The sequence below is a fragment of the Oncorhynchus keta genome, chromosome 20 (genome assembly GCF_023373465.1).
Source record: "Oncorhynchus keta strain PuntledgeMale-10-30-2019 chromosome 20, Oket_V2, whole genome shotgun sequence".
In the NCBI taxonomy this organism is placed as follows: Eukaryota; Metazoa; Chordata; class Actinopteri; order Salmoniformes; family Salmonidae; genus Oncorhynchus; species Oncorhynchus keta.
In genome coordinates this window covers 2448220-2466125 of record NC_068440.1, presented here as the reverse complement: position 1 = coordinate 2466125, position 17906 = coordinate 2448220, and the positions used below count along the sequence as shown (strand labels likewise).

Below are 17906 nucleotides of genomic sequence, written 5' to 3'. Positions count from 1 at the left end.
AACATACCCTTGTAAAACTGACCATCCTACCAATCCTCGACTTTGGCGATGTCATTTACAAAATAGCCTCCAATACCCTACTCAACAAATTGGATGCAGTCGATCACATTGCAATCCGTTTTGTCACCAAAGCCCCATATACTACCCATCATTGCGACCTGTACACTCTTGTTGGCTGGCCCTCGCTTCATACTCGAGACCTTGAGACATCTACAAGACCCTGCTAGGTAAAGACCCCCCTTATCTCAGCTCGCTGCTCACCATAGCATCTCCCACCTGTAGCACACGCTCCAGCAGGTATATCTCTCTCGTCACCCCCAAAACCAATTCTTTCGTTGGCCGCCTCTCCTTCCAGTTCTCTGCTGCCAATGACTGGAACGAACTACAAAAATCTCTGAAACTGGAAACACTTATCTCCCTCACTAGCTTTAAGCACCAACTGTCAGAGCAGCTCACAGATTACTGCACCTGTACATAGCCCACCTATAACAAATCTATCATTCCAGTGTTTTACTTGCTATATTTTATTTAGTTTGCCACCATGGCCTTTTTTTGCTTTTACCTCCCTTATCTCACCTCATTTGCTCACATCGTATATAGACTTGTTTATACGGTATTATTGACTGTATGTTTGTTTTACTCCATGTGTAACTCTGTGTCGTTGTATGTGTCGAACTGCTTTGCTTTCTTGGCCAGGTCGCAATTGTAAATGAGAACTTGCCTACCTGGTTAAATAAAGGTGAAATAAATAAAAAAATATAGCATCGCTATTGTTATTTTACTGCTGCTCTTTGTTCGTTTTATTTCGTATTTTCTTTCTTACCTATTTTTCACTTACCACATATTTTCCTTAAAACAGCATTGTTGGTTAAGGGCTTGTAAGTACGCATTTCACTTTAAGGTCTACACGGGTTGTATTACAATTTGATTTGAATGAGGAAGACCTGTTTCTGTAGGTTACAATACACGCAGGAGGAAGGGCTGTTCCGCTATGTTAGGGCTTCCTACGGGCCCAATGCTAGCCTGTTAGTGTGTGCACCTCAAGCTAGCATTTGGCCCAGTGACCCTAATGGACAGGTCTTATTGCAGTCATAATGGGGTCAGCAAAGAACCAGACACCGTTAGAGCCTAGACTTTAGCCATTATCTTTACCCACACTCCACTACTTATCTGGCCACCCAGGGGCCACTATGAAGAAGCATAGGGAGACGGAGGGAATTGTAGTGGTAAACGGGAGGGTAAGGGTCTTGCTATGGGGCTAGATTGGCTCAGAACGGGGCTGAAGAGGCTCAGGCACCTCTGCGGGGGGTAGGATGCTGGAAACAGAATAACCGGAGATGCTGTTGGTCACCAACGGGGGTATGAGACGGCATTAGTGGAGTAGATAAACTGGGGCTGTGGGAGAAAGTTGTTTTGATGAAAGTCAGGTGGGGCCTGGGGAGGTAGGCCGCAACGCTGCAAAGCTCTGGATCAATTTTTCCACTGTAAAAAGGGCCTCAAGAGTTGTGATCATTGCTTGACTTCTAATAATAACCTCCAGAACGCAGGACATCTTACAAACAATCACCTGAAGAGCTGACATGTGCTGCTGAGAACCTCATAAATACTTTATGAGGGAAAATGACTTGAGGGCGGGAGAAGGGGGCTGCTGTCAAGGTAGGAGTGAGCCGTCACAGGAACTTAGGGAACACAAGATCTCTCCCAGGAGAGATCGAATGTCACGCATCTCACAGTAGTGCTTTTTGCAGTTCTTGTCCATCATGACATCTCAACTGAGCTTCTTCTCTCCCTCCACCGGGCTGATTAGGACAGAGCTGAGCACGGAATCTCTTGCTGGCCATCGCAGATGTGTCATCTTCGATTAAGCCTCATTGGTGAGTATCCTTAATCAACAGCGGGATGGGAAGAAGAGGTAGAGGGGTAGATATTGCAGCATGGCGGGCTGCACCGGCAAGCCACAAGGGAGATACAGGCTTGCCGTGTTGCAAACAAACCCTGCAACAGGAGAGGCATCAGTCAGGCACAGACCACAGAAGGATGTTGGTGGGAGGATGGGTAGAGCGGGGTTGTGACTAGAGGGAGTACAGCTGTGACCGAAAGGGACTTTTTGTAGCAAGTCAGGAGAGCATTTTAGCTAACCGTAACCCTAACGCTTCTCCGGACCTAATTATAGAAACCTTCTACGTATGCTCCGCTAACCTGCTACGAAAAAGGCCATTCCGATCGTAGCTGTACTCCCTCTAGTCAGAATCATAGAGCGGGCGGGGTAAGTCAAAATATTATCACACTCCAGATCTCTGGAGGCGTATGAGTGAGACATACAGAATGAGGGGCTTATACAATTGCAGTGGTTTCTCTGTGGAAAATCTCCCTGCTCTTCAAATGTGGTCAGATGCTTTCGCCTTCTCTCTTCCTACAGGAGCTTGGATCCTGGGAATCGAAGGGAGCTGGATCTCTCCAATGCGTTTCAATTGACATCTGTCTCTTCCCGGGCTGAGGGGAGATTTAACTGAAGAAGCTGGAAGCAGGAGATTGCAGATGCTCAAAATCACCAATTGTACACAAAGAGCGCTCTGGGAGGCAGTCAGCTTCTGTTCATCTTTTATCTTCTCGCTCCATCGACCCCCTGACAGATCGGGGGATTCATAAATAACGTTTAATGTGTCCGGTACAGACTCCTTTTTAACACCACATTTTGACATCTGCGATCGCTCTCAACTATCCTTGGGGCTATCTTAATGTAATCATGACTTCCAATTCCCAGAGATGGAATGCTATGTCGGTGGAAATCAATGCCAATGTTTTCTGTGTGTTTCCGGCCAATAACTACGGCTCTTTGACACTCACCATGTAGAAGTAGGAGAGGCAGCAGCCAATGGACCAGAACACCGAACCAGTCTTTATTGACTTCACCTGTGAGGGGGAGAACAGGCACAAAGGGTTAAGGACTGGTAAACGTTTTCTGTCAAACATATCATCCAGGACAACAAAGTAGATAGCACTTTCTAACTCCCACAGTATGCTTTAACAGCCGACATTCACTTGATGGAACAGTGGAAAAATGTGCGAGTGAAACACCATATAATATCAGTGAAACCAAAACAGGGGCAGGCGGCGTTCTCCTGGCATCCGCCAAACGCAGATTAGCCTGTCGGCCTGTCAGATGGTTGAGTGTGATTCATCACTCCAGAGAATGCATTTCCACTGCTCCAGAGTCCAATTGCAGCGAGCTTTACACCACTCCAACCGAAGCTTGGCATAGCGCATGGTATCTTAGGCTTGTGTGCGGCTCGTCGGCATGGAAACCCATTTCATGTGCTGACGTTGCTTCCAGGGGCAGTTTGGAACTCTGCAGTGAGTGTTGCAACCGAGGACAGACAATTTTTTTTACGCGCTACAGCCTGCGGCGGGCCTGTTCTGGGAGCTTGCGTGGCCTGCCACTTCACAGCCGAGCCGTTCTTGCTTTGATGAACTGACTTGCTGCTAAGGTGGCATCCTATGACAATGCCACTTTGAAAGTCACAGCTCGTCAGTAAGGCCATTCTACAGCCAATGTTTGTCTATGGAGATTACATGGCGGTGTGCTCGATTTTATACGAGTGTGGCTGAAATAGCCGAATCCACTAATTTGAAGGGGTGTCCACATACACTATATATACAAAAGTATGTACATTAAAAACAGGGTAGGCATCAGCATGTGATGTGTGAAAGTGTGTGTCTGTGACGTCTGTATGCATGTTGTGTGTGTGGGTTTCCGTGTAGTGTGTATATATAGTCTCGTGAGGGTGCATAGTCTGTGCAAGAGTGTCAATGCAGATAATTAAACGGTTACCCGGACTAATTCATTAGCAGTCTTATGGCTCGGGAGGTGAAGCAGTCTCAGTGCCGGTTGGGTCCGATGTTCCAGTACCGCTTGTCGTACAGCAGCAGAGTGAACAGTCTACAGCTTGGGTGGTTGAAGTCTTTGGAAATCTGAGGGCGGTGCATTTGCCATAACAAGTAGTGATGCAGCCAGTCAAGTTGCTCTCAATGGTGCAGCTGTAGAACATTTTGAGGATCAGAGGTCCCATGTCTCCCGAGGGGGTGGAAGCTCTTGACCTGCTTCAGCCCTGTAGATGCGGATGGGGGCATGCTCTCTCTTTTTCCAGTAGTCCACAATCAGCTCATTGGTCTTACTGATGTTGAGGGAGAGGCTGTTGTCCTGCCACCACACTGCCAAGTCTCTGACCACCTTCCCTGTGAAGTGCAATTGACATCGCGTCATCTGTGGATTTGTTGGGGTGATATGCGAATTAGAGTGGTTCTAGGGGGTCTGGGATGATGGTGTTGATGTGTCATGTCCAGCCTTTCAAAGCACTTCATAATTACAGATGTGAGTGCTACTGGGGATGATAAGACATTTAGGAAGGTTACCATGGTAACAAGGACAATAGTGGCCAGCTTGAACAATGTTGGTATTAGTGAAAATGTCTGAAGACATGCTTCTACACCTGCATTGCTTGCTGTTTTGGGGTTTTAGGCAGGGTTTCTGTACAGCACTTTGAGATACCAGCTGATGTAAGAAGGGCTATTTGAAGACACTTGGCAGCTGGTCTGCACATGCTATGAGAACGCGCCCTGGTGAGCATCTGGCCCAGCGGCCTAGCTAGTGTTAAAAGAGGGCTGCCTGGCATACTAGTACGCTCCTAACACTAGCTGGGACTGCTGGTTACCTGGTCTCACCCCACAGCCTGAGTCAACACATTAAAGGGACCATGTCTGAAAGACTACTGGGGGGAAGTGATGGCAGGGAGCAGGACAGGCAGCGGCAGGAGCACAGACTTAACGAACAACGTCTGCGGTACACATCAGTCACACTTCACTTGATCTGCTGATGAGGATTGATTAGCGGTAGAAAGCAGGCCTGGTCCGAATATATCCGCGAGCAGCGGAAAACCTCTATCCTCCCACCTTTTTTAAAACCAACCCTAAATGGTCTCCATGTCATGCTCGTTCCCGCCGATGAGGCCTCAACAAAGCGGCGCTATCTGGTTTTGATATGGGTGAAACTACAGAACTCCTCATAGGTAATACTGAGGGAGCTGACAAAGCTGTAGGCCACTGAGCAACTCCGGAAGCCTATAGCTTTCCCAGTGCCACAGACAATTAAAAGGGAGCAAGCCTACACTCTACCAGGGCTAGAGACTACTATGCAGAGAATGTGCACGGTCATGTTGAAATAAGTTGTCCCCCCCCCCACACACACACCAATACGAGCAGGGCTAATTAAATCTGAGCCTAGAGAAACTGGGGAATTAGCGGGACAACAATGGAAGCACGGTGGAGAGGAGGGGTTTTGGGAGGGGGGGGGGGTAGCGGGGAGTGCTAGTGTTAAAAGGGGCAGCTCTCTGGGGTGCAAGAGGATTCAATTATAGATTAGGGAGGGGATGAGGTGGGGCCGACCCAGGCAGATTAAGCGGCTCGAGTTGAATGGGTTATTAGCAGATAAAATGAAGGAGACGGATAATGAAGATTGGGGAGAAGAAGCCTGGGAGAGGTTCCCATTTTAGCATTTGAGGGAAGGGCTAGAGAATGAGAGAGAAAGAGAGCAAAAGAGGGGGAAAGTGGCGAGACAAACGTGGGTAAATGAGACTGATAATGAAAAGCAGTGACGCATGGCCGGGATAATTGTTTTCCGGGGCTCTCGCCAAAATGGAAAGACCGCGGTGTGCAGGTTTGTTTTTTTCTCCACCGATGGTGCCGTTACACTGATGACGTGCCACTTAAAGATGCGACGATAAGCAACGGCCACCCGTGTCACCAGGAATACGCATTGTCTGCATTCCAAATCATGGCACCCTATTCCCAATATAGTGCACTACTTTTGCCCAGGGCCCATAAGATGCCATTTGGGACACGCTTGTTGTTTTGGTTCAGTCTAAGACCGGTATGGTCTATGTGGAATGACAATGAAAAGTTCCCATGAAGCTGCAACAGCTGCTCCTCTGACAAAAAACAAATATTGAAATGATACGTATCAAATCGTTGTGCAACGATCACGACAGAGAAGGTGGCTTTATCACAGTCGGACGCTGCAAGTTACAGAGAATGAACCCTGGTAGCGTTTTAGCGGTATACGAGTAAACGTAAAATGCACCGCATCAAGCAAATTATACGTTGGCTGTCTGCATTTCATGTCACACCAGTGGTGGAGAGCAAGATAGCGGAGCCCCCTGCGTCTGGAGCCAGCCACGGCTCTGACATTCACTCATAGTGTAGGAGGTTCTCTGCGACACTCTGGGCGAGAGGCTAAACACTTTCACAACTCCGGCAGCTCCAGGGTGTGCATGTGTGTGGCTAGTTGATGAAAGCAGGGGCTCTTCAAACCAAGTGTCGTTATCAGCTCAGTCACACTCGCCTGAGTTAACATGACACAGAGCACTCCATAGTGCTGATATGGGTCTTCAAGCTGTGGAAGCAACAGTTGAAGGCGTCTCAAGCCCCCGCAGTTGTTCCGATATGTCCGTACTTAACAGGTCAAGTGTCAAGCTGAACGACGTCCACTGACTGATCGATTGAAAGAGAAACAAGTTCAGGCACAACGCACAAATTCACATACATGACTGGACAAACGGACACAAGGTCCTTTCTACCATCACCGTCCCGCAGTGCTCACCATGGGTGACTAACATGTGACGCGTGGTGGGAGAGAGCCCGAGTCACGTTTACCTGCGTGAATGCCGGTGTGTCCTTGGGATGAAAAAGAGGACAAAGCCGGGAGGAGGAAAAATAAATATATCTATCTACCTCACTCCCCGTTTGTTAGGAGCGCTGTTTAGTTTTACTCCTGAAAAATATAAATAGGATGCCTTAGTGTGGAGCGGTCCTGGCGATTATCAGCTTGGCTGGCATCTAAGCCCCTCTAGACAAGTGAAATGAATAGTGGGGAGCTGATGGGGAGCCTGGTGCCCCCTGCCAAGGTCGGCTTTGATTTGTCCATTTACAATGCACTTCAATTTCATCTAGTCATGTGAATACATTACATGAGGCTGATGCAGGTGCAAGTCATCAGGAAGCATAATGTACAAAATGTGGGAAGGAGTAGAGCAGTGCGTGCGAGGCTGCGACAGTAACGCCATTGAAAGGAGAGGACACACTGGTGGCATAAAGTGTGTTTGTTTTGCTAAGAATCCTACGTCTATAGCACATGGTCCAGTTCCACTATTGTAAGCCATTGCGCGCATAGATAATACTTCCACCTCGTCTACGTCAGCTTATCCAATGTCTGGTCAGAGCTGTCATTCTGCTAGGCCTATCGGGGCAGTTTCTAGCATTAACAGAAAAAAAAGGGTTACTGTTCAGTTGATCGAACTGTTCAAGTGTGGTAAATAAGAAACCTGTTTCACCGCCAACCTTATTTTTGATTACTCGATTTTTAAAAAGGTCCCCAGCAGCGACTGAAACATACAAAGCAGCACAATGTCCCAGACAGTAAGCAGACTGAGCTAAGGTTATCATGATTTAGTCAGTGTATCAATCATTTAACCACACCAAAGCTGCTATTAGAGCATTCAGAAAGTATTCAGACGGAAGCAACTCTTCAGTAAAAAGGCGCTTGGAGTTTGCAAAAAGGCACCTAAAGGACTATGAGAAACAAGAGTGAACTCGTTGGCCTGAATACAAAGCGTCACGTCTGCAGGAAACCTTGCACCATCCCTAAGGTGAAGCATGGTGGTGGCAGCATCATTCTGTGGGGATATTCTTCAGTGGCAGGGACTGGGAGACTAGTCAGGATCAAGGGAAAGACAAACGGGGCAAAGTACAGAGAGATCCTTGATGAAAACCTGCTCCAGAGCACTCAGGAGCTTAGACTGGGGTGAAGGTTCACCTTCCATCAGAACAACAACCCTAAGCACACAGCCAAGACAACACAGGAGTGGCTTCAGGACAAGTCTCAACCTCCTTAAGCGGCCCAGCCAGAGCCCAGACTTGAACCCGAGAGAACATCTCTGGAGAGCCCTGAAAATAGCTGTGGAGGGATGCTCCCCATCCAACCTGACAGAGCTTGAGAGGATCTGCAGAGAAGAATGGGAGAAACTCCCCAAATACTGGTGTGCCAAGCTTGTATCGTCGTACCCAAGAAGACTTGAAGCTGTAATCGCTGCTAAAGGTGCTTCAACAAAGTACTGAGTAAAGGGTCTGAGTAAAGGGTCTGAAAAATTAAAATACATTTGTCAAAATTTATAAAAACGTGTTTTTGCATTGTAATTATGGGGTATTGTATGTAGATTGATTAGGGGGGGGGGACTAGTTAATTTAAGAATAAGGCTTGTAACATAACAAAATGTGGAAAAGATCAAGGCGTCTGAATACTTTCCAAATACACTGTAGATATTAGAACATTAAGGACTGAAAATCTCTTCAAATAGAACCTGTACCTCCCTTCCAATCAATGGGGCATGAGTATACGATCAGTAAACACACTGAAAAATAACATCCAACTGGTACTTCAGAGTGTTACAGCGGCAATAGTGGGTTTCCGGGACAAAGATTTAGTCTGGTCCTGGACTAAAAAGCTATTTTGATGGAGATTCTCCATTGAGCTTGCTCTTTAGTCCAGGACTAGGCTTAATATGTGTCTGTGAAACCAGCCCTAAATGTGTTAAGACATCAAATAAAGGATCTAAAAAAGTATATTTAAATTATAAAGTTTGGGCTGGAAGGGGCAGGCTTACCCATAGGTAGTAGGTGAACTGCAGGGCAAAGATGGCGATGCCCTCGTTGTCGAAGGAGCCGGCCACAGAGCGGGAGATGTACCCAGGCACGATGGCGATAAAGCAGGCAGCCAGAAGCCCCGCCCCCTGGTTCCACAGCTCCCGAGTCAGCAGGAAGGTGGAGATGGACGTCAGGCCGCTGAAGACTGGAGCCAGGAAGACGCAGACGTCCCTGATGTGCACCGTCAAGTGCAGCAGGTTTAGCACGTAGTGGATAAGGCCTGCGGTGACCATCAAACCTGGATATACCTGGAGAGAGAAAGAGACGAGCTAGAGAGAGTGGAATGGGAACATTTATGGCACCTTCATGCAAATGGATGGGGATACCAGTCTTGTCCTGGATATAAAATGCTGACTGCCTTTTAATTAACCCTAACGTACTGTAACTTTATCCGCTGAGCAGTTTGTCGGAACTCCACGGGTCAGGCAGGAGAGTGATACATCAAGAAAGTGATGGCTTTCTGTGTCCACTTGACATACCACAAGAGTCAAGTTAATTGAATTTGCTCTGGATTTACACTTGTGGAAAACCAGGTAAGGTGATATTCTCCACTGAAATACTGACTAATTGCCAAATTCAAGGCTGAGGCCTCAAACAGCCAAACCTTAAGGCTCGGTCTATGATGCATAACACTGGTCCTAATTAGGCTTGTGTGAAAGGTTTATGAAGTCTGGGGGGGGGGGCTGTGTTTCCTTGAGTGAGTGATGCCTTGAGGTATGCTATGCCATGCATAGAGGAGTCCAGGGTACTTTGGCAAGTCTCTGCCTGCAGTGATTCTCGTTTCTAAATAGCTAGTCATAGCCTAGGAGGGCTAAACTATCAACCAGGGTCTTATTGCACCTCCCTCCCAAATCATCCAACCCAGTCGCCCTGTCCTGAGGATTGAGCCTAGCAACTGCTGAAATAGTCACTGTTTGTTTGACCCCAGAACAGATGCTCGGCTCTCTGTAGTCTGTATTACCCCCATATTCTTTTGAATGTGTGCCCTTCAGCTTGACAATGTGCCTGGTCCATTTCTTTACAGTAACAAAGGGCGGTTTATTGGCTTGGCAGAGCCCTATTGTTAACGAGCGTCACATTTCTTCAGCCCTCAAATCTTATCTACGACTCTGGAGAGGGAGCGGCTGGCCGATGTCCCCCTTGAGTGGGAGAGAAAATAGGGATCTGCAGAGACACAGTCACATTAACTGGTATATGCTCGTCCGTCGACTAAAGGCGTGACCCTTCGTGTCAGCAGACGCAATGCACGAGGGCTGTCAGACTCATCTGCAGCCGTTTGAATACAGAGAGGGGAGAGAAGGAGAGCTAATGGCGGGGAGGGATAAAGGAGGAAGGGTGCAGGGGTGGGTTGCGGCACACGGCTTAGGTCCCTGTTCGGAGATGGGAGAGGTGCTCAAATGTATGCAGACTAGCAACAAAGGGTTTTGGGGAACACCACTCTGAAGAAATGGCAGTGACACCGTTCAGGTGTTAAAGTAATGCCTGAAAAAAAAGTCGGGCAACTCTTGGGTGTACTTCACAATCTGCATGGGATGGATTGCATTTGATACAGTCAAGCTACACTTCAAGAGGTGCTACAGCAACCTATCCCTCAACGTAACCAAGACTAAGGAGATGATTGTGGACTACAGGAAAAGGAGGACCGAGCAAGCCCCCATTCTCATCGACGGGGCTGTAGTGGAGCAGGTTGAGAGCTTCAAGTTCCTTGGTGTCCACATCAATGGTCCAAACACACCAAGACAGTCGTGAAGAGGGCACGACAATGCCTATTCCCCCTCAGGAGACTGAAAAGATTTGACATGGGTCCTCATATCCTCAAAAAGTTCTACAGCTGCAGTTGCATCACTACCTGGTATGGCAACTGCTCGGCCTCCGACCGCAAGGCACTACAGAGGGTAGTGTGTACGGCCCAGTACATCAATGGGGCCAAGACCCCTGCCATCCAGGACCTATATACCAGGCGGTGTCAGAGGAAGGCCCTAAAAATTGTCCGAGACCCCAGCCACCCCAGTCATTTACAATAACACAGCCATCCATAGGGCTGTGTGACAAAAACACATTGATTTGATCATTAGATTTACAGTAACACAGCCATCCATAGGGCTGAGACAAATAAACGTTGATGTGATCATTAGATTTACAGTAACACAGCCATCCATAGGGCTGAGACAAATAAACGTTGATTTATAATATATAATATATAATAATAATATATGCCATTTCGCAGACGCTTTTATCCAAAGCGACTTACAGTCATGTGTGCATACATTCTACGTATGGGTGGTCCCGGGAATCGAACCCACTACCCTGGCGTTACAAGCGCCATGCTCTACCAACTGAGCTACAGAACCACTTTGATCATTAGATTTACAGTAACACAGCCATCCATAGGGCTGAGACAAATAAACATTGATTTGATCATTAGATTTACAGTAACACAGCCATCCATAGGGCTGAGACAAATAAACGTTGATTTGATCATTAGATTTACAGTAACACAGCCATCCATAGGGCTGAGACAAATAAACTTTGATATGATCATTAGATTTACAGTAACACAGCCATCCATAGGGCTGAGACAAATAAACGTTGATTTGATCATTAGATTTACAGTAACACAGCCATCCATAGGGCTGAGACAAATAAATGTTGATTTGATCATTAGATTTACAGTAACACAGCCATCCATAGGGCTGAGACAAATAAACGTTGATTTGATCATTAGATTTACAGTAACACAGCCATCCATAGGGCTGTGGCGGTCATGAAATACTGTCAGCTGGTTGTCATGCAAATGACTTCCGGTCTCAAGGTAAATGACCGTTAATTCACAAACTCGTTGAGCATCTCCAGGCCTCCATGCATACAAGCCGTATACAAGCCACTGACATGCACCTTTGGAACATTACATTTAAGCAAACCTAATAAATCCATGTAAATATACACCATCACAACGAATCCATGATTCATTTTAGGCAGCTCCAAAGAACCTCAGAAGAAAATGTATTTCAGAAGAACAGAACGTGTTCTGGCTATGCAGAAGGAACACCTTTCTAATATTGAGTTGCGCCCCCTTAGCCCTCAGAACATTCTCAATTTGTCGTGGCATGGATCCTACAATGAGTTAAGTGTTCTACAGGGATGCTGGCCCATGTTGACCCCAATGCTTCCCACAGTAGTGTCAAATTGGCTGGATGGTCCTTTGGGTGGTGGACCATTCTTGATACATACGGGGGAAACTGTTGAGCGTGACAAACCCATCTGCGTTGCAGTTATTGACACACTCAAACCGGTGCGCCTGGCACCTACTACCATACCCTGTTCAATGGCACTTTAGTCTTGTCCATTCACCCTCTGAATGGAACACTCACACAATCCATGTCTCACAGCTTTTTAAAAAACGGTCTCTTCGTCTTCAGCTACACTGATTGAAGAGGGTTTAACAGGTGACATCAATAAGGGATCCTAGCTTTGACCTGGATACACCTGGTCAGTCTATGTCATGGAAATGCTTGCGAGACAGTGCATGCTCATAAGTCCCGTGCCATTATTTTATATTACGTGATTTTATAGGAAGAAGAATATAATTGAATTTAGCTGAATAAAACGGGATGGATATTTTTCCCCATTCTGAAGCGTACATGAAGTGACTAAAGTGTTCATTTGAAACAGGTCCTACATATGCTATATTTAGAGTTATTTGGCAACTGTAGTTGTGAATGATACAAACCAAAACAGATATGGGCTGCATGATGCCGCTATAGGCTATTGATGATTTGAAAAAAGTCAAACAAAAGCTTGACCTCTGTTCCTTGCCCCAGGCTGCATACGTTCTCATCAAGTTATCATGTTTTCACCCATCGAGACTATTTTCAATTTAAATAACTTCACACATAAACCGCTGAGAACCATTGAGCATCTTAAATTTGTGACAGGTGATATTCCTCGCAAGTAGGCCAGTGCATAATTTGGTAAACGTTGGGGAACCGCTATAGAAACATGCTTTCACTAAATTGTTGACAGCCCCCTCTCTCTGCACGCTCAAGAAAGGGAGGAAGGAGAGAAAGATGGAAACGCAAGGGTGAGATATTCTGTAGCTATAAGGGTAATGTTAGCCTATTAAGAAAATAGAAAAAAGTCCCTATTACTAGGCTATTCAAAATGTAATTCACTAGAACATTCTTATTTACAATGATGGCATACCCCGGCCAAACCTGGACGACGCTGGGCCAATAGTGCGCACAATTGATTAGGACTCATCAGCCACGTGGAATTTGAATGCGATCATCGCTCATGACCGCCGTTAATACGGTCACTGCAACAGCCCTAGTTAGTCATGCATTCCCTATACTCTGTTGACTGTCAGAAACTAAGAGTACGAGCTAATTTGCTTTCACACTACAGTATTCCCACAACTGGCGTGATTTCTGAGACTTCATAGAAGCACTGTTTTCAGAACAGGTGACTTGTTACATTTCGAAGGCTGCCTGACAAAATTCAAAGGCCCTTCATACCTTGTAGACTGTGTGTAAGTACCATCAGGACAGCCGAGGGAAACACTTCTCACCTTCTTCATAGTGGAATCATGTGTCGGGGGAGAAAAAACATGTAGAAAAACAGAGCTTATTGAGCCAGGTAGCTGACACGCAGCAAAAAAAAAGGTTAACAGAGGTATCTGCCAGAGGTATTGAGCCTGGATCTACCATCAGTTTGCATTTATTTGTATGTTGCTGGGCATTTGCATTCTGTGTACCCAGCATCAGACCCACCTGTGGTTTAAACCGTGCTGCACTCTCAGCGCTGACCGGTAACCTGGCACGCTGAGCATCAGTATGGTTCATTGCCTACACATAGACTTGTTAATCGCAGGTTAGGATGTTCGGATCCCTTGTGCAGGATGACTGAATCCATTGCTGCCAAACAGCAACACCTGCCATCGCTACTAGCCTATGTTCCATAGCTGCAATATCTGCTGCTGCTAAAACGACTGACAATAGTACTGAGTGCTGACATGTCTGGCTGTCTTAACTGCTCGGGGCTCGTCTCCCACCACCCTGAAGTAAATACACTGTACAGGGCAGGGAACAAAGAGATGCCAACCTAGGTGGAGAAAGTGATGGAGGTAACAGAGGGAGCCATTTCAAAAGGTTTGCACTACCAAGGCTGGCGAAACCTGTCGCCCCATTAACTACTGTGCTCACAGTACAGAGAAACATGCCGGGAGCTGGGAGGAAGAGCAGGGTCGTATTGTATTCACAGTGCTCAGTGCACATTTTACAGGTCCACCCAAAAAGACGAAGCTCCGCCGAAGGAGGAGAATGGGAGATAAAGCCTGCAGAACCAGCTGGTAGTAAGTCAAGGTGAAAAAGGTTGTGATTGCCCAGCATCTGCTCTTGTTGGTAAACACTCATGGGGACCACGGCAGTCATGGGGAATCCGCCAAGTTAACACAGCTCACTGGTTGCTTCTGGAGCGTGACTAAGACCAAAGAGCACTGGGGGAGGCTTATGAAAATGTACGGTCCATGGTGCTTCCTCAGCTAACCACCCACTACAACCACACAGGAAGTCTAGGCCTATATTTATTTATTTGTAATGTGTTCATCCAACAGGCTCGTTTTTCACTGGGATGACTTATGCTTGATCACAGAAGGGAACGTGTTAAACTTACTGTGCCCCCTACGATCCTCCCCAAGGGGTACCACGACCTCTCGTCGAACCAGTTGAGGAACTCGTAAAACCCATTTGTGGTCAGATGATGTGTCGACCTGTAGTTGAACCTGTGGGAAGACGGAGAATATCGCTTTGTTTGGTACAAGGCAAAAATAAAACCGTGGTACACAAAAGCAGGTAGCTAATAAGATATTTGTATGTGCAATCAAGTATGATTTGGAAAGAATAGCCTTATTATTCTACAAGAAAGGTGGCCAGTGTTGATGCACATGCTTTGTATCATTTGAGAGAGTAGGCTTCCTTCCCTTCAGCATGCAACATTTTGCATTGAAGCCAGTAACACTCCGATCAACTGCAAGTTCAATCACACTCATAATTCTGCAATCTCACAAAGCCTCACTTCTAACAATGTACCCAGCCAGCACAGGTTCAAGTGAACCCCCCCCAAAAAAGGTGTCTTCAAGAAATAAGCAAATAGCTAAATTAATGCAACCGAAGAGATGTAATGGATTGGACTGCTATCGAGCCACAAACACTAAGAAAAGCAGACACGAGGAAGACAACTGCCAGAGAAAAAGCAACCATTAAGTACAAGTCATTAAGATAATGTTTTATCTCGTCGCCTCATTCCGTGTGGTTCCTCTGTGGAATGCCCATATATGCGTAAGCCTGCGTGTTAACATATCCTTGAAAAAGAAGAGTCTACTGCTAGTGCAAGTTTGAAGGACAATTACCAACTTTATCTGACAATGCGGAGACATCCCAAACTTCCAACCCGAACAGTCCGCTTGGTTTGCGTGACATCGCCGCTCTGAAACGGCAAACTTTCATTTCATTTTCTCTAAAGATTGTGAAATGTCTGCCAGAAGCCACTCTTGTAAACGCTTTGCATACAGATTCACATGTGGCTTCTTGCTTTGCTTAGATTCCATGCTAGGCCATGAGTTCGATTAATATCTAAAAAATCTTCACATGGCTCAGCGTGAGGCAGTGATGTTACATTTCAAGTGTAAAAAAAAACAAAACGAAGAAACAGTTTATATGTAGAGGACAGTTGACGTAACCACAGTAATATAACACACTTCATGAGTCAGTTGTGCAACACTGGTATGTCGCAACCCCTAAGGACAATAGCAGCATCCTTCCCTAATACTTTGGCTCCATAGCAGATGATTCAGGAGATTCGAGCCAGCCAGGACACGGTCACTGAGCTGCTGGGAGACAAGAAGCTCACACGTACATCCCCAAAATGGGTGGCAAGCTCATTAAATCACTGCATGGTGATTTTTCATTCTACACAACTCACCTGAAGGATTCGTATCTGCAGGTGGGGAACGGGGATGGCCAAAATCCTTAGATTAAAGTGCTTGGGGGACAAATTCTTGTCAATGACGGTCTTTTCTAGGCTTACGTTATTTTATATCAGTTTGTACACACGGGAGATTTAAAGTTCTGCCGCTTTTAAAAAGGATTTCTGGTATCAAGGAAATAGGCTTTGAACAGTGACAAAAGCCAGCGAAGAACAAAGAATTAAAGGATGTAAACAAACACTTGCACTATTCATACGTCCGGTGCACTTACTGTTGCAGTTCACTTTCAAGTAGAATATAACACATGCTTTTGTTATGGCTCATCCATTATTCACTGACTGACTTGTCTAGTGAGGAGACCAAGCTACTGTTGAGCACAGACAACGCACACGCAATGCGCACACACCTTATATTGCAGTGCACCTGAAGCTGGCTATTCCACAGAGATGGAACTAGGACGGTTTATCCCTGTGGCTCCTCATGCAGTCAGATCACATTATTTTATAACCTGAGACTGGACACTTTCACAACTTTGAGCATGAGCCAGCAAAACCAGTGTTTCTTTCAGACTCTGGATCATGGAGAGACCAGCCAGGTATAAGAGCTGCCCAGCAAAGAGCACTTACTTCCACAACCTAACCTCTCATACCCTACACAGGGATGCTGTTGTTCGTCAACTGTCAAAGCACAGAGGCGGAAGTAGAGAGAACCACAGAAAGCACTTATAAAAAACTTCACCCGCTGCCTCACCATATTCACAAAAAAAAAAACATTTTCCAATGATCTCATGGACAGCAGAGCAGAGTGTTTTATCCTTGCACTTGTCACTTTGATGGGGCGGATAATGTGGCCTGCCAAGTGCATTAACAATTTAATGCGTAACTGCCTAGTCGGTCCCGGCCGACAGAACATCACTGCACCATCAAGTAGTGAGCAGGTGAGCTTCAAGCGACACAAACCCCTGCCGTTTAAATCACGTCTGGCCTCGGGAAGCATGGAAATGAACTGAAATGTGGCTTACGTGTCAACTCTGGAGCAAATTATTCACAGCATCTTATGCATTTGAAATTGGTTGGGGATGCCCCCAGGCATCACAACTCATTTCGATCATGTCCGTATAGATATGAGTTCTCCATTGTTACAAAGCCCTCATTCAGTGCATAAAACAAAAGGGATTCATTTGTGGTTCATGAGCCGATAACGTCTTGCACCTTGGTAACCACATAATCAAACGCATCATTGGTTTTCCTGCTCTGCTGTTTGGATAAATGTCCAAATGGACTTTTGTTCCCGGAGTGCACTTGCCACCTTGACTAAGCCTAATTGCCCGCTGTCTTCACACTATGGATAGATTACCTGTAAGTGTTAAGAGTTCAGGGAATTAACCACGCAGTAGTACCAAATATCCAGCTGGGGATGCCTGAAACACAACAGCTCAATGTTTAACACGGGCGCTTGGTGATTTTGTAGAATTTGCACACGAAAGCCCACACAAGTCGCAAACAAACCAAGAACGCACAGGTTGGGAGCAGACCCATCTGCAGAGTGGTGACCTTTTTAAAAAGCTTGTCACAATAAATAGGCTACATCTGGTTCTGCCTTTAACTTCAGTAAAGGCAAGTAAAAAAAATAAAATTGCTTTAACTTCTGCAAATTTATCAGTCAAAGGCAATGTTCTGAGCTTCTCTGAGCTTATTGAAATAGTTAAACAAAATAGACTGCTGTGCCTGTGATTACTAGAGCAAACCGTACACCTGGGGTTCAAGGTTGGCCAATCTTCTTGATTGTCTTCGGGTTATCTTGCATGGATTTGTTGATTCCCAACTGTCCGACTTTACACACATATGGCATGTCTTATTGCCATTTCAGATGATTCTTTTTTAAATAGAAAAAGTATTGCTAATAAATGCCAAATGAAGTCTATGGGGACCAACTAGCAGCAAATCCATACTGGAGTCGCGACTCCTGCATAAGAGTGAAACGCCTTCAAAAGCAGGTATGGGAGAGAACAAATGCAAGTGTCAACTCTAGAAGAGGAGGTTAGGAGTAATATTCTGAGTTGCCACCTAAATGAAACATTTGAATAACAGGATTACAAATACATACACCAGAACTAGCTTGATAATGGTCACTTATGGGATGTTCCAGTTGGATTACTTGGAGTTGAAGC

The 17906-nt window shown here is 45.9% G+C and overlaps 1 protein-coding gene across 1 annotated transcript in view; it reads right to left on the bottom strand.

Annotated features, from left to right (window-relative positions):
• The window catches only part of LOC118399141 (dolichyl-diphosphooligosaccharide--protein glycosyltransferase subunit STT3B), an 86787-nt gene that overhangs the window by 23638 nt on the left and 45243 nt on the right, over positions 1-17906 (bottom strand). The window contains exons 2-4 of the mRNA XM_035794964.1: positions 14425-14533; positions 8715-9002; positions 2848-2913 (exon numbers count right to left, since the gene is read on the bottom strand). Coding sequence (XP_035650857.1) covers positions 2848-2913; positions 8715-9002; positions 14425-14533 — 463 coding nt within the window. The remainder of the gene's footprint in view (positions 1-2847; positions 2914-8714; positions 9003-14424; positions 14534-17906) is intronic.